Source organism: Pollicipes pollicipes, unplaced genomic scaffold, assembly GCF_011947565.3.
Source record: "Pollicipes pollicipes isolate AB1234 unplaced genomic scaffold, Ppol_2.1 Scaffold_4295;HRSCAF=5057_pilon_pilon_pilon, whole genome shotgun sequence".
Classification (NCBI taxonomy): domain Eukaryota; kingdom Metazoa; phylum Arthropoda; class Thecostraca; order Pollicipedomorpha; family Pollicipedidae; genus Pollicipes; species Pollicipes pollicipes.
The window spans coordinates 18,668,875-18,685,490 of NW_023596461.1; the positions used below are offsets into that span (position 1 = coordinate 18,668,875).

General features: G+C 47.9%; 2 protein-coding genes across 2 annotated transcripts; both read right to left on the minus strand.

Annotated features, from left to right (window-relative positions):
• Positions 1 to 548: 548 nt before the first annotated feature.
• Positions 549 to 4,432, minus strand: LOC119096444 (neprilysin-2). The gene is made up of 5 exons (XM_037219352.1): positions 4,277 to 4,432; positions 3,563 to 3,825; positions 2,990 to 3,108; positions 2,094 to 2,225; positions 549 to 1,226 (listed from the first exon to the last, which is right to left on the minus strand). The coding sequence occupies exons 1-5, from the start codon at positions 4,312 to 4,314 to the stop codon at positions 885 to 887; spliced, it is 894 nt and encodes a 297-aa protein (XP_037075247.1). The 5' UTR covers positions 4,315 to 4,432; the 3' UTR covers positions 549 to 884.
• A 143-nt stretch (positions 4,433 to 4,575) lies between these two features.
• LOC119097263 (neprilysin-2-like) lies at positions 4,576 to 13,145 on the minus strand. The gene is made up of 8 exons (XM_037220312.1): positions 13,075 to 13,145; positions 12,635 to 12,709; positions 6,411 to 6,593; positions 6,089 to 6,219; positions 5,775 to 5,912; positions 5,300 to 5,344; positions 5,120 to 5,202; positions 4,576 to 4,738 (listed from the first exon to the last, which is right to left on the minus strand). Exons 1-8 carry the CDS (start codon positions 13,082 to 13,084, stop codon positions 4,576 to 4,578), a joined length of 828 nt encoding a protein of 275 aa, XP_037076207.1. The 5' UTR covers positions 13,085 to 13,145.
• Positions 13,146 to 16,616: the final 3,471 nt, after the last annotated feature.

A 16,616-nucleotide genomic window follows, 5' to 3' on the forward strand; every position in this document is an offset into this window, starting at 1 on the left:
CCAATGAGAAGTCCATGGTAGGATTATAATTCGGTTCCTGCTATCAATGTTCAAAATAAGCACCAGAAACCAGCCGATACGGCAAGCCCAGGAATAATAAAACAGGTTGGTTTAGACCTTGGTCTGACCCTCATACCTGACTCTAGGTCCATGTTATTTTATTTATTCAATCGTCGTATTGCCTAAGAGAGTGTCTCAGAGATGTGTGGCTTCGTCTAGCACTCCGTTGTTTGATCAGATTGAACGATTGCCTGGAGAGTGCCTTCGCTGAAACCATGGCCTGATTTTGACCTGCCATAGGTCAGTGACCTTACAAGGTACATCTAAATTTGTGGTATGGACGATCCGCTATTCAATTGTCTACGGCTTTGAAAAATTCGACGCGGCTACGCTGCGTCGTTGGGAAACCATTCCGGGAAAACCTTTGGGGGAGGGCCAGTTTGACCCCCCATCCGAGCGCGTGTTCACCCTCGCGTAGAAAATGCGATATCGGTCTCATTTTCCGCGCGCTATGCTGCGAACAGCGCAAAAGTCGGTATCCTTCCTCATTATATTTGAACGATATGCGATCTATCGGGATCAACATCTCATTAGGCGAACCTAGCGCGTTCCATCATCAGTCTCAAGTGGAAAGATACCTGATATCCGTGATCATGCGTGCTGTGTCCATCTACCGCTACGCCAGTAGACAGGGTCGCCTGGTGGTAAAAGATTGACGAAAAGTTCCTCAGCCGTCGCATTTCCTCTGCGGTGTTCTGAACACAGAAGAACGTTCGCACGCTATCCTCATTACACTCAACCTAAATGTATCCTTCCTTGAATAGGTACACAGCCGTGGATGGTACTCTAGCGGCGGCCTGAAAAACTAACAACATCGCGATCGCTCACCAGACACGGCAGCCGTCCACGGGGTTCATGCGCGAGCCGGCCGGGCACTGCCAGTCACGCGCGAACTGTTCGGTGTTTTTGATCGCCGTGTTCATACGCACAAACGAGGGCGCGTGGTTGCTGGAGCGCATCACCTGCCGGAGCCCTTCCTCCCTGTAGACGGCGCACCAGGTGTTGACGGTACCCAGCCAGAACATCTGCTCGCTGGTGTACTGCTGCAGGCCGGGCAGCGCCGGCTCGCGCCCTTCACTGCTCTGGTAGCGGTCGTAGGCGCGGCGCGCCATACGTATGCCGCCGTTGTCGGCGATGTTCTCGCCCTGGGTTAGGATGCCGTTTACCTGCGTCGGGCACATAGTTCGCGGTCACGAAAGCACACGTTTGTGTCGCACTGGATGGGAAGCAGGCAACATTGGCATTAGTTCAGACGATCAGCCTTTTTGGCGATGTGATGTTCAGCGTAGATATAGTTTCAATATTAAAATTTATTTGTATTATTTGCGATATTGATACATATACATACAACATGATGTATACATATATATATATATATATATATATATATATATACATCATGTATATGTCTATAAACATGCATATAGGTATACTGGTAATTTATTGCCAAAAAATCTTCAAGTCGCGTTGCGTCGTTGTGATATGAACTTCATTACGGTTTTACGGGTGATTCAAAACTGTGTAGTGTTGCAAGACGCGTTTTTCGTTCTTAAGGCTCTTAAAATGGCAACGTTAAGTTTGCATGAGGCGCTTATTTTCCCCGTTACTCATTCACAGAAGACCAGGAGTGTGGCGGAAACACACAGGTAAACATAATACAGAAAAAAGGAAGCTGCGAAAACCAGCAGCAAATCATGCTGGTCTTCGACAGAACAAGCAACGGAAGCCAATGGTGTTCGTAGGCAAAGACAGCATGTGGCTGTCCGCTACTCTACCATTGATACAAGCAACTCACTCGCACAATATCAGTCATATCACATTCAAGCGTGCTGCGAAGAGCATGGTCTAACTCGGGGGACCCAGGGTCTAAGGCTTAACATGATCACACACGAACAACCACACCTACGCGGTCATTGTACCGCGGGCACACCTGTGGATGCTCCCCGGCAGCTCCCACATTCGGTATGGGAGCTCAGGGCTGCAACTACGACCAAAGGGCCCACCGCGCGGCACCCACGCCAGCCCACACGTGCCTGCATGTTGACCCTGTCGACGGTGATGTTGCCGTACTGATCGATGATGCATTGGACGCTGTCCAGGAAGCGGCTGCGCGTCTCCGGCTCCCACCATTCCTGGAGCTTGCCCTCGGCGTTAAACTGGCGGCCCTGTCGCGCGGAGAGATGTCAGTGCTGAACTCGCGGTGCCATTAGCGCGGGTTCACCGGAATTCGCGCTCAGCTGTGCGGCATACTTTTAAATGACCCATTTAAAACAAAGATGAGTGGTGCGGAAATAAAAAAAAAAAACGACCGGCTGTTAAGGGGAGCAAAAATGATTCAGACCTTGTAGGGTGAGGAGTGCAGGCAGCCCACTTTCAGTTTATTGCGTTCAGAAATATTCATCAACGGAAGTAGCCAATCACTGACAGAGCGAGGGGATGACAAAAAAGAAACGAAACAGACGTCAATCGGTTTCGTTGACAACGTTAAGTAGGCAAGCAATATCCGTGAATCATTCAATTGCTTTTGCACGATGACAACCATGGTTAAGACTGGCGCGTAATAGGGTGCTATTGATTTCGATACCTCACTTCGTAAAGCGCATGGATGACCACTATATCCAGTTCTGAATTGGACTTTTCAAAGATACATACAGTGAGTAGTGCTGGGATCTATGTCATGCAAAAATTGTTTTAAGAAAACGCACGAGAGGTTTACACTCTTTTTCACAAATAGCTAACGTGGACAGGTCTAAGGATTTGTTTTGGGAGCAGAGTAGGTCTACAGTTACCGCTACATTACGAGTTTCCACGAATTCCGTCGTAAAAGGTGAGTGCTCAAAATCCGGGAATCAACGCGAGAGTCCGTTTCCATGTGACTATGCTGACTGCAGGTGGCTTTCAAAAACTTGAACATCGCGCGCATACTTGCCTTGTCGTCGAACAAGTGGGTTATTTCGTGACCGATCAAGAATCCGATGGCTCCGTAGTTCATGTACTTAGGCCTGTCATTGCTGTAGAAAGTGCCTTGTAAAATACCCGCGGGGAACGCTGCAACGCCAGAAATAGTTTGCAGGCGTTAAAATCCCATTAGATATAAGATAAACAGACCACGGATATCAAACCGGTATTTCCTGCCCTACTTACTGAAATAGCAGGTCTTTCAATGTTAGAATTTGTAATAATGTTAGTGCCGACAGCACTGGGAACCCCAGTACGCCATAACACGTCTTGCCAAGCAGGTCCAGAGGAGTAGCTTTCCATACTCATAGGACGTGTGTCATATTACAAGGGATTTCAAACCAACTTGGTTTTAAGCGTTATCCCACTGTTCAGTGGGGAATGCATTCACATACATATTAACGGTCAAAGTAAAGCGGAGGAAACACCAATAGTAAAATGACCCTCGTCGCCAACACCATACAAATTCAAAGACGCCAAGACCTGCTGCAGCTGAGGTGAGGTTGAAAGCTGGCCAGCGTCGTGCCGAGTGAACACCACTCACTGATGCCGTTCGTCGATTTCGCAAAGGCGTTGACAGCTGTGATTTCGCCGAATTCTCGCCAGTCGTTCTTGTCGGCGTGCTCACGTAGTTTGCTGTAGAAGTAGTTGGTGTTGAAAATGTTATTGTTCAGCATGTTTTGGAAGAAGTCGTCGTCGGTGAGCTGTAGATCTTCGTAGAGCTCGCTTACCATCGTGTCGTTAAGCAGTTCGTCTGGGTAAGCTATGTAATAGGTCATGGCCTTCGATTTCTGAATTGCTCGCTGCCTGCGGAAGGACAACATATCAGGTGTATGTGAATGTCTGCAAACACCGTAGAGTCTTTAGCATCGATTTCTATTGGCTGAGCCTTTTCCGCGTGACTGCATGGGAATGTTTCTGTTATCAGCGACGATCAAGCATTTGTACCGGAACGCGACCGAACCCCAGCTACTCCAAGTGGCGTATTTGTGCTCCAATTCCAAATCGAGCTTACACATTACATAATTTCTTTAATTTTACGTTTTCGGGCTTACCTTGGCCTGAAAACGTAAAATCAAGGAAATTAATGAACTGGTATCAAAATCAAAAGCACTTATGTAGCCAACATTGGAAAATTACTGCTGCCCCGCTCTGGAACATAGAACCCACGTCTCGTGAGCCATGAGGGGCATGCATTTACCATCTTCATGTTTTGTAAAGGAGTGTTATTTCGCTCTACGAAGTGAAGTGCCGATACCTCGTGATACGGTCTATCCAGGCAGCCTCCAGCAGCATCGCATCGAACTCCTTGTGTATATCAGACACCAGCTTCAGGACCGCCGTCTTCGAGTCTTGGTCGAAGTGATTTTTCACGTACAGTGATCCTACTGGGATTCCAAAGCTGCAAACATGGGGGTCTTTCACATTCAAACCACAACAAATCGTATTCGCGTGTCTTTGGTAGTCCAATGACTGTGCTGGGACTAATGCGAACATGTGTACGCACATTCTTTCGGAGCAGCATTGAAGACCAAAGCGAAGGTCCCTGCGTCGTGCTCACCGGTGCATGATGTCGTCGAGGCACTGCTTCCAGCGGGGCCCGTGCTCGGTGGTGCCGTACACCTGACCGAAGAGCTTGAGGCGCGCGTCACGGGAGGCCAGGTTCAGCTGGCTCACGGACGCCTCCACCACACGCCAAAGAAGGTAGTTGGCCTGTACTCTGTTGGTGAAAGGAGCGCGCGGTGGAGGACAGCGAGGATGGGCGGGCTCTCTGAGAGGGCAGCGAAGACGAGCGGGCTCTCCCCCACGTAAACAAGGCCGCTCATTTCTCCGATACAACATGTAACTATGTTGTACAATTCGCAATACAGCCTTACACACATAAATCACAGAGTTGCAGCGCACACTCACGCACACACCCGTTGTCGTGCCCGCCTGAACAGGCATGGCGCAGCCTGTGAACAAAATCAGTAGAGCGTGAAAGGACCCGATATATCCCATATCCTTATATTTACCAGGCATGTCGACAATTTGTGTTCAACACGAGGAAGCTCCGATGCTATGATGACTTGTAGAATTGGGTGCGAGATTTGCCTCTTACCTCTTCGGCGTTGTCTTCAGCAGCGAGGCCAGGTCCTTAAAGAACTCTGGGTGGGCGACCCAGACGGACTCGCTACTCGAAACCTGTCAGCATATGCGCAGCTCGTCTGTGCACCAGATGCTCAGCCGGTAAATATGGAGGACTACAGCACCAGCCCTCGACGGGTCTGCCTGAGCCAACACTTTGTCTCGTTAGGTATTTAACTGTCGGCCGACAAACAGAAAGCTGAAACAAATAAACCCCATGACAGAAAGGAGGTTAATTTCATCTCTGGGGTAGCATCAGGGGACCACTACCTGACCGTCGTGAGTTAGTGATGTGGGAGACGCGAACTCGAGCGTCGCACTCTCGGCAAGATGCAGTTACCGGCCTGGTCGAACAGGGACAGTGTCAAAACAATGCTAACGTGGCTAGTATGTATAAGCCGTAGACCGATGACCGGCCTGTGTTCATGGTGAATATGGCTTTCTATGGATTTTTAAAAAAGCCACAATGCGACTCTCAATCGTCATCTTAATCCGGTTCTCAAAATTATATGAACTGTTTGAGAAAAGGAAAACAATGTTGAGATCTACGGAGGCACCCAGAAACACTCTGTGTGCTGTGTTGCTTTCTTCCATACAGTCCTGTCTGTTGTTGGCATCGCTTGGCGTACCTGGTGTCCGACGTCTTCCAATAGTTTATTGGCGTAGGTCACCCAGGGAATGGTAGGTGCCAACAGGCTCAACTCGTCGAGAGTCATCTTGTGGTAAAGTTTGAAAACGTCGCGAAGTTCCTCTTTCGCCAGCGACATCTGTTGGCAGGATGGTGAGCGGAGACCCGTTGACAAGTTGGCATGCAACTTTTTCGTGCCGTCTCACATAAGTCGGTCATCATAACTGTTGTGAGAACCACTTCTTTAACACATGTAAGCAGCAACAAAACATGCACGGAACATTGCTGAAAGACTCCCCAAATTTGTGATCTCACGTTGGCGAGCTGCATTTCAAAGTGAAGCGCAGCTTCCATGTCTTGTTTGGCGATGCCTGGTTCGGCTCCCAGCAGAACGGCCATGTCTACCATGTAGCCGTAGTAGGCCTGCACATCTGAGTCATTGAAACCTGCGAGAAAGCCAGGCATGCAGTCATGCGTTTTCTCGGGGAGAATTCAGCGAAAATTTCGTGATACTGACCACAAAGGCTTGATTCCAACTACACCATATTGCGTCGCTGCAAACAAGCCTCACGGATCGTGGTCCACGCAATTTAGACAAACGGCGCCGCAACACGACATCGCGTGCTTTTGCACTTACCTCTGATGAGCGATGTCCTTTCGAAGCCCAAAGCCGGGTCAAAAAGGCTGATGATGTTCCTTGTGGGGTCTTTTAAGTCGTGTAGGATGCCAAACCAAAATATGTCATTCTGTGAGTACCCCAACTTCCGGTTCCGATACACGGCCTCCGTCCAATGGAAGGCAGCATCGTCCCATGCCGAGCCTGCAAGGTATAGTCAGACGAGAGTTAACCCCTGCCCGTGAAACGTGTGTTGCAGCAAGAATCTGCGCAACTACGGATTCTTGTTACAATGCAACATGAGGTCGAAATTTTGCTTCTTTTAGCTATGTATATTTATATATTTGTTGTGCATTCAAATATATGACATGTGACGTCACTATTCAAGGGAAACCTGTCATCGGGCGGGTTTCCCTGCCATCAGACCATACCAGGGGCGCAGCCAGAGCTTTGATAAAGGGGGGAGGCACAGAGTTGACAGCATGCCCCTGATGGTGAAGCCCCTCCCCTCAAAAAATATTACTGGATAGGGCCCACTTGATTTCAATGGTGGCAAGATTTTCTTTTTGTTTGTCTGTCTGTCTGCATGTCTGCATGTTTTACCTTCCTTAACCTGGCCCGGCCGGAGGCCTGAGACAACTGCGCCCGGTCGAGGAAAGTTGACTTCCCCCGAGATCCCCTGCTTCCAGACGTTGTACGAGAAAAAATGCCGTTGTTGTTTACCTTAGTTTAAATATGAAACCGCAAGAGGTCACGAAGGGTCAAAAACAATTATTCTGATAGATGCAGTTAAGACGTATGTTAACGCGCATCCGGGTGACCGGTTGATTACATTTTGCTCGGGTGGGGGTCAATTTGATCCCACTGGGATTTACGAAACTAAGGTAGCTGGAGTAACTAAATGCTCAGGATTGATTTGCCTTCGCGTCAAATCACTTGTGTCAAACTTCGAGGCTCCTAGGTTATGATCTTGGGATCAAATAGGGTCAAAGGTCTAGGTCAAACTCCAGATTGGCGTCTCAAGTACAACTAAACCTCCTCATGCAACCGCCGTGAAACCAGATACCTGTTCTAAGCAAAAGGCCAATGGGCTCAGTGACCTCGTTTGAACTTTATAAGGCCTATGTGGTCAAATGCCTACGAGATTGCTCCCAATTTGCCGTTCGAATAAGCAGCAGGGATCGCGCTAAGTGGTATGCTCTAAAAAAAACTATTGACCTGCGTCATTTTAAGCAAGTGGCCAACGTTGGCCTTCATAAAGTCCATCGAGCGTGTGTTTTAAGGTCCCTGCGATAAATAAAGTCAAAATAAGCATCAGAAACTGCCCCATAAAACTAAGCTCTCGAGGAAAACAGCAGGTTAGTTTTGACCTTGTTTTGACTTTCATACCTGACTTAAGGTAAAGTAGATTAGCTGTAACTCTAAATCCAACTAACTTACTGCCAACCAAACTATCTCAGATATGTGTGGTTTCGTCTAACACTCCGTGTTGCCTAACATGAAACGATTCTCTGAAAATGCCCTTCACTGATAGCCATGGCCTGACTTAAGTCTGCCATAGGTCAGCGACCGTAGAAGGTACATCTACTAGTAAGATCCGCTATTCAATTTTCGACAGTCATGCTAAATTTCTCGCGGCTATACCGCTCCGTTTGGAAACCATTCTGGAAAACCTTTGGAGGCGTCAGTTTGATCCCCCGCCCCGAGCGTGTGTTCTAACATCAAGACGGATGTTGAGAATACAGAAAAAATCGCTAAAAAACTGTGAAGGGAGTCCTTCCCGATCACTTCTCTTTTCCACCAGGGTCCGGTTAGGTCACGTCACCGTTCAAGGGTGGTCTACCAGTAGCATACAACAACAATGTTTCCTTGCTTACGTTCACAATTTGCTTTTAAGTTGATTTACCAGGCGGATCTATGAGGCAAAATTACCACGGACGTAAAAATACAATGTTAGGCTGGCCTAGAGATCAGATGAGGTAAGCTTAGGTCAAATTTATGGACTATCCAAGTGACAAAATTTGAAGTGCTAACCGGGACTAAGTGATCAATACAACGCTTTTCTGTGGCTTGAAATGGAGTGTTGTACATCTTAAAGTACTGAATATTGTGTAGAGGTTATATATCTTATGCAAAGTCCGCCGGACACTTGTTGGTGCATTTGTAACAAACTGAGAGCAAGTATGTTGGTATATGAAAATAAGACGCCATCAGCTTCACAAACACGATAAGGAGGTGGTTACACCTGACCCTGAATACGACCTCCGGCCAGCCTTTCGGGCCCTCAAACCAGGTCCTAAGGGGCAGACACGTGCCCTCTGTGCCCCCTCCTTGCCTGCGGCACTGCGCCGTTCACTTGATGTCGCTCATTACCAAGATGAACTATGAAAATGTCTAGCGTTAATGTTAGGTTCAAATAGTACGGACCCTTATCATATCCATGACAGTGGTAAGTTGCATGTCTGATTGTAAAATAAGCGCTGCTTATAGTGGGGCTCATGGACATTATGACGGTGACCTGAACGTGTCTCTATATTTGCCTCAGGTTTAACGTTTCATTTTTGTCATATCGGCTCATTTACTGCACTCCCCAATCGACCTCGTACGTACCTTAGTATCCAGCCAAGGTGTCAGACGCTCATTTGCGTCTTTCTGCGTCCCCCACTACTAACCTTTGCTCTCGTGATGACCCGAGGCACCGAGGTCAGCGATGGCGGGTGAGGCCGCTTTGAAAATATAAATTTGGCGACGCAACACCTGGCATGCGGTTGGACCCGATCGCAGATGGCTGTGATATGGTGACAGCGGTGGGATTGTCATTCGGCCGGTGATTCTGGACAACGATCATCTGTCGTTACCTTAATCTCCCACCTAGCCCCTCGGTGAGGATCCCACAGGCCACAAACTTTTGGGAGTGGGAAGTCTACCGCCGCAACCGGTGGGTGTCATCAACCAGGCTCAGAGCTGCGGATGCAAAGCGCATTATCGACCCGACTGGCCCATGGAGCGCCAATATCAGGCCGTCCAAAGCTGGCCTTGCCGTGGCTTTGGTCACTGCCCAAAGGGACTAACGGGCCACCCGGCGATCGGGAGGAGAACCTCACAACAGCTCATGTAGCGATTGGCGGGTCCATAGACGCCTTATTGACTTAGCAGTCTAGTGTATCTAACATACAGTCGTGTTGTCGGTGCAATTTCTCAAAGTTCGCCTTTGACGATGCGATTCCTCAAAGTCCGTCTTTGACGCCGTCTGTCCGTCTAGTTTCCGCCGCTGGGCACACTTGGAACATTCTGGGTGTTTGTTGGCTTCAAGTGGAGATGGTAAGGGCCGATGCAGGGGCCGGTGAAGTGGAGTTCGTAGTAGTTGATAATTTGATGCACAATGCAGTCTTGGACTGGGATTTTGTTGCAAAAAACCTGCACAGCTGATCTCCAGATCGTGAAAGGAAATGAAAACTGAAATCAGAGAGCTCCTTGCCAGTGCTGCCGGACGCTGTTGTTTACGGAGCTATGAAGGCTGACCGGCGGCTGTGGTGTGATTTTGAGTATCTGTTGTTTGAACAGCGCTCAACCTATGTGGAAATATGTAGTTGCCTGGAAACACTATCCTCCGAAACAGAGACCCTACCGTATGTACCGTATGCTACCTTTGTATGTCCGCAATTGTTCTGACCGGAACATCATCCTGCAAGGACCCAGGGTTATTAAACACGCTGAACCAATCGCCCGTGTCCAGTGTTGCGAACCTCAGTTTGCGTTGGGTGTTGGCAACGGTGCGGCCGCTCAGGCGGACGCGGTGGCTTCTGACGATGTGTGATACCTAGGCAAACAAATGATAGGAGTCTTGCTGGTATCTTGGTGGGCGATTCTGTCCCTGGTCCACAGCGTGACTCGTTGGCTGTCCTGCTAGCTGCGATCCCTGCAGTGTTTTCAGCGGGTTTTTCAGATATTAAACTTTTTCATCGGAAGGCCTTGTTCTTGCATTACAACCAGGGTCGTGCCATTAATTCACTAGCCACTATTTCATTCCATGGGGCGTGAGGCCGAATTGCAGGTTCTGTTAGATGAGTTGTGGAGGTGCTAAAATGTGGAGGTGGGGAACGACCAGACAGCTTGACAACTTGGTGGCAACTTGGCCAATAGGAATACAGCCAGTGGCAAGGGTACTGAATGAATTTGAACAAATGTCTGAATCTGACTGACGACCCTAACCCTGACTACCCTGAATCTGACGTAATTGTTTTGTAACAAAACGAATCTACCAACTATTGTGACCACCTGGATGTCCTGAAATTTCCTTGCGTGTGGACTTGGAGCACATACAGGTACCAAAACAACTGCAGGAATGTTCCAGCACTTTTTCTCTTCCACCTGCGCGCTGTTCATTACTCTTCAAACAAACTCAGGTGGCGTGTTTCTTAGAAATTTCAGGGAGATTGGACAGCGTGGTAATCAACTGGTGAATCCTAACAGTTGGTTTGCCAAATGTGCCCGGCAATCGAATTCACCGTTTATCGGTGGCTCAAGTCTTGACTTCAAGTCAAAATTCAGGTTGGTCTCAAAGTTCCCCAGAACGTAGATGGCTGTTTCTAAGCAAAAGGTCACATGCTCATTTCAGGTCGGTGACTTCGTTTGACCTTTTTAAGGTCATGGTGACCAAAACCATACAAGACTGCTCTGTTCTGCTGTTCTGTTCTCAAGAGTTCGGCATTTGAATAAGCGACGAAGATTACGCTACGCAGTATGTTTCGAACAAACAAAAAATGCTGAACCGGGTCATTTTAAATCAATGGCCTAATCTGACATCTAACAAGTCGATGGAAGACGTATAATGCGGTTCCTGCTATCAATAACTTCGAAATGAGCACCAGAAACTATACCATACAGCAAGCCCTAGAGTAATAAAACAGGCTGGTTTTGACCTTGGTCTGACATTCATGCCTGACCTTGGGTCGACATGATTTGCTCATTTAATATGTGTGTTGCCTGAGAAAGCATCAGAGATGTTGCCTCAAAGATGTATGTCTTTGTATGACACTCCGTTGTTGCATCAGATTAAACGATTCCCTAGAAATTGACTTTGCTGAAACCACGACCTGACTTTGACCTGCCATAGGTCAGCGACCTTACAAGGTACATCTAAATTGTTTAAACCAAACTATTTGATATTCAATTTTCTACAGCCAGGCAAAATTTGGCGCGGCTGCGCCGCGCCGTTCGGAAACCATTCCGGGAAAACCTCCGGGGGGGGGGGGGGGGGTCAAGTTAACTCCCCACCCGAGCATGGGTTAAGCCTTTGAAATTTGCAATCGTATTCGATCAGTGGAGACCAGGTCTGAATGCGTCATAAACTGATGTGTTGCCGATGCTCCATTGATTCCTACATGTTGAAGGAAATGTTCTACATTTGAAGGAATTGAGGCATCCCCAGATATCATGGAAAAGCTCACTTGCAACTACTGGCATGCTCTAAGTGTAGAACACTGTCCTAGATAGCAAAAGTCCAGTATTTAGTACATATACTCCTCACCGCGTCATCATTTGATTATGTCACGGAAGGTAATTTCGAAGTCAGAGTCGTTGCCAGCCCGCCTGTGTCAAAATTGCCACGGTAGCGGATGGGCTGCCCGCTTGCAGTACTTCAACTCGCTGCAACGAGGCTTATTAATTTATGCGTGTGAGATAGCCCCGACGTCTGTTGAGTGCGCGTGTTTTGACCCTTCTCACGGCGCTGTATACTTTTCCTTGATAACATATGTCTTTCTTGTAATTGCATTTTCGGTTAAGGTGCTTTTCTTAAGTTATTCGATTTCCAGTCCCGTGTCCGACACAAGCCGGACTGCCAAATGCCGGTACAACCAATCACACAACGCGATTCGTGATCGAGGCTCGTCACGCGATAAGCGGGATGGAAGCCAGCTGCTGTCCGTTGATGCGGTGTTCGTGCTGGTGTACTCCAGACATGAATAGGTCAGTGGCCATGTTTGTCTTGACCTTGAACACGGTATGACCATTGAGGAGACGCAATTTTCATAAAAACGTGTTTATGACGTCACATCTCTGTGGGTGGCCTCGAAGTAGGCGTTCTGAAAAAGTCTGCACAAGTTCGTGTGTGCCAAGCTCGGAAACAGGAGGACTTTAAGTCATATAAAGAGGTACTTTAACAGCAAATAATTCACAGTAATAGGCAGATAAATGTGTATGAATTGCTTAGTTCTGGGGCTGCCACTGTTCGGCTATCTCACCGTTTAGCACAGGCCATCCTCCCATCTTGGCCAAGATGTCGTGAAGCGGCTGCAGGCCTCGCTTTTCGATGGTCTCTGCCCAAAAAAACTAAACCTTAGAAAAGCGTAGTGAGAAACACTGCGACCACCGTTTGTTAGACATAGCAGCGCCACGCATCACACACATAGGTTTATATCTTTGCGAACTTCGGGAGAACACCTGACAGACAAAAAAAGCTAACGATTTTTGCACTGGTTGATTACACCTTCGATGGATACGTCTCACAAGTCATTTAATTCTACAAAAAGTTCATCCCACTTAAAGGATAAATCTAAAGCATGTTGCACATAACAATACGTTGAAATCACCATACGGGATGTCTTGCTTACGGGAATTCAGTCGAATGACAGTCTCTGCCAGCCCAACTGATTAAAGACATGGGCCATTGAACATGGCCTACCTTTATTCATGCAGCTGTTGAAGTATTTCTTAAGCAGGACCGTGGCTGAAGTGTCATCAGTTGAGATTGGCGTGTCGATCAGCCTTCCTCATTTGAATCTCCTCGATTTCGTTGCCCAAGAGGGTAGAAGCTCGTGACGGACGACCTCTCGTCCGGAATGGACTGTGCGCTCGGTGAACGCGCACACGCGAAGGCCGTAGAAGTCGTCGCACGGGTCCACATTGGTGTCCATGTCGTTACAGCAAGTTGTATGCTGTAGCGGTCAAACGTTGCCATGATGTCATTTCTTCTCTATGTTACCGTGCGCGCCAGGAGACTGTTCGTTTACCCCTTCAACCCTAAAGATGTTGCAAGGCTTATTGAAATCTAAAAGAAATAAGAAACCCTAAAGATTATTGGGCAGTGGTTTTAATAATGTTTCTAAGATACAATTTAAAGCCAATTGTTTGACGCGGAAGAGGTGCCGGATAATTGGAGAGCAGCGTTCGTGTGTGTCGTGTGTAGCTGAGGAGGCCTCAATAAATCCTGTAACTGTAGATCAATATCAATCACGTGCATTTGCTTGAAACTTATAGGAAGGAATCTGGTACATTCAATAGTGTCGCATTTGGAGTAACATACTACTAGTAGTTGACATAAAGCCTGGTTTTTAAACGAAATTTATCATGTAAAGCACAGTTGAATGATGCTGATGAGTGATATACGGTAAGTGTTGAGGGAGATAAAAAGTACTGACCTAGCTTTCCGTGGTTTTAGTAAAGCTTCCGACATAGTGTCCCATTAAGATCTGATTAACTTTACATCACGAGCAATTTAGAGCATCGATTACGTTATCATGGGTGGTCTCAGAATAAGAAAAGCAGGGAATTGTTTAATTTGTTACCGTATAATTGGGAGGGCTACAGGAAGGAAAAACTGCAATTTGGTCATCGATGATTCCAATGTCGGCTAATGTAGTTACTGGTATTTACATATACCAAACCATGATGTCCATTTTAGCGTCATAAAAATGGTACAAATGCTTGTGTGGTAGGCGTAAACCATGCCACGTTGTCGCAGCGGTGAAAAGGTACTGTCTGGAAAATAGAATGTTAGAAATAAATGAGAAACGTGTGGTGTCTTTATAAGGGGACCCGAACTGAAAGGGATTTTTTGGCAGACTTCACCTCTAGCACGCGCCCGGGGTGGCCGGTTGGATGCCCTTCGCCTCGGGTGGAAAGGGTCAATTTGATCCCCCTGAGACTAAGAGAGCTAGAGACACTAAATTCACAGGGCGCGTTTGACCTGTACTTGAACTCACTTTGGTCAAAGTTTGAGGTTCCTAGATGATGGTTTTCGGGTCAAATGAGATTAAACAAGGCCAAATTCCAGGTTGGTTTTCCAAAGGGCCCCTAGAACCTAGTAACTGTTCTAAGCAAAAGTCACACTGCCTCATCTAAGGTTAGTGCCCTTGTTTAAACCTTTTTGAAGGTCATGTTGACCAATATCAGACAAAAACTGCTTTGAGTTTTGCATTTGCATAAACGACCAAAGACTACGCTAGGCAGTATGCTCCTAAAAAACAAAATGCTGACCTGGGTCATTCAAGGTCAGTGACCTTTAATAACCTTTAAGAAGTCTGTTGCAGATGTTATAATGGCGGTTTCCTGTTATCAGCCAATTCGAAATGACCACCAAAACTACCCATGCAGCAGGCCCCTAAAGTAAAAATCAGATTACTTTCGACCTTGGTCTGACCTGAAGACATGACTTTAGGTCAATGTAATTTGTGCATTCAATTGTTGTGTTTCCTGAGAAAGTATCGCAAAGATGTATGGCTTCGTCTAACACTCCGTTATTGCATCAGAGTGAACGATCTCCTAGAAACTGCCTTCGCTGAAACGATGACCTGACTTTGACTTGCCATAGCTCAGCGATCGTACAAGATGCATCTAAACTGCTAATGCCAGACGATCTGCTATTCAATTATGTACAGCTCTGCAACGTTTGGCGCGACAGTGCTACACCGTTCGGAAGTCATTCCGGAAAAACCTTCGGGGGTCAATATGACCCCCACCCGAGCGCATGCTAAAACTTTCACCTCAGCTCAACTGGTTTTAAAACGAAAATGTGCCCGCGCTCTGTTCTGCCGCTGGCTGCGTACATTGTATACACAAACAATGCACATCGCATGATTGGATGAAGTGCGATGGGCACTAATCATTACAAAACCGCCACTGATCATAAGCAACGTTGATTAAAAGTACACAGTTCGACGATGACTCCCCGATACTTCGTGTAAATTTGAGAAAGCATTAGCTTAGGCATGCATCCCAGAGCACAGTGACCCCCGATCGCACGCCCCAGGTCGCCCCAGCGGCCGTTACCGGCTGTGACGCAGCCCTTGCTGAGGCAGAGCGTGGGTGGCCGCTGGGCTTGATCTCCGTCCGCTGGGGTGGCGACATGTCTCTGCAGCCGCGGCCGGGCCTCTGCGGGGGGCACATCCGAGAGACGGTCAGTGCCGACAGCTGGAACACCCGATCGAAGAGGCACGGGCAGAACAGCCTGGCCTGAGTGTTAAGGTACGCCACACGCTCCAGTTGATATTACAACTTGAATATCACATTACACGATGATACAAGCCAATACTCACAGGATTGCGCGGATTCCCTTTGATCAGGTAAGGTTTCAGGCGAAAAGCTGAGGGAAACGATAAAAAATGGAAGCACTCGGAAATTGGAGGGCTGAGTTTAGTTGGTGACTTTTTCCGATTTGCGCCGCGCTCAGAAACGTTTGCGAACCCGGCATCTCTAATATCACCCCACCTACTCATCTACCCATATATTTACCGATTGGTGCCCACGCCAAGCGCGCTCGTAAAACGAGGACTCTCACGCATTCCAAGTGCAGATCCTGCGAATCCGGCTGCAAGAAGGCCACCTCCAAGAGCCACCAGGGTCACCACGATCACCACCGGAGTTCGGCGACACCACGGGCGACGGGCGACGGCCGCCATCGGTCTTGACCTTTCGGTACAAACCATCGCACATTAGCGATGTCGAGTGACGTCAGTGTCTGAGTGAGACCGCTTACTCGACGCTCCACAGCGTGCAGATTTTACACTGCGTTCTGCAGCAGCCGAGGGCTGTCATAAATATCAATGAAGTGTAAACATGGCGCAGCAAGCTGGGGCAGCAGCCGGCCAGTGGTCGAGGGACGCATCGACTTGCCACGCGCTGGCCTGCTCTCGGACGGGCGACGGGCTTGCGCGGGTCTGCCCTCGGAATGGCGCGATAGGGAACGGGGCCTGAACAGAAAATTGTAAACTTGACCTAGGAGACGCGGAGGGATTTAGTGATGGTCGTACGACGATCGATAGATCGTGATGTAACGATCTCGAAACGTTAGAATGTAAGGAGCGATGAATATATGAGTAATTTTGCGCGAATCATCTTTAATCTAAGCGATGATGCCAGGTCAAAGGCCCGTAAAATTGAACGATGCGCCAAAAAACTCGTCCATGCTGAGTCAGCAGATATGCTTAATCACACACACACACACAC

Coding starts and splice junctions, on each gene's coding strand:
- LOC119096444 (XM_037219352.1), bottom strand. CDS start 4,314: ATGCTGCTGGAGGCTGCCTGGATAGACCGTATCACGAG. Junction 3,826..4,276: donor TGGATAGACCGTATCACGAG/GTATCGGCACTT, acceptor GTCCTTCCGCAG/GCAGCGAGCAATTCAGAAAT. Junction 3,109..3,562: donor GAAATCGACGAACGGCATCA/GTGAGTGGTGTT, acceptor CTGGCGTTGCAG/CGTTCCCCGCGGGTATTTTA.
- LOC119097263 (XM_037220312.1), bottom strand. Junction 6,594..12,634: donor AGGATGGCCTGTGCTAAACG/GTGAGATAGCCG, acceptor TATACCTTGCAG/GCTCGGCATGGGACGATGCT. Junction 6,220..6,410: donor AAGGACATCGCTCATCAGAG/GTAAGTGCAAAA, acceptor GCTTTCTCGCAG/GTTTCAATGACTCAGATGTG.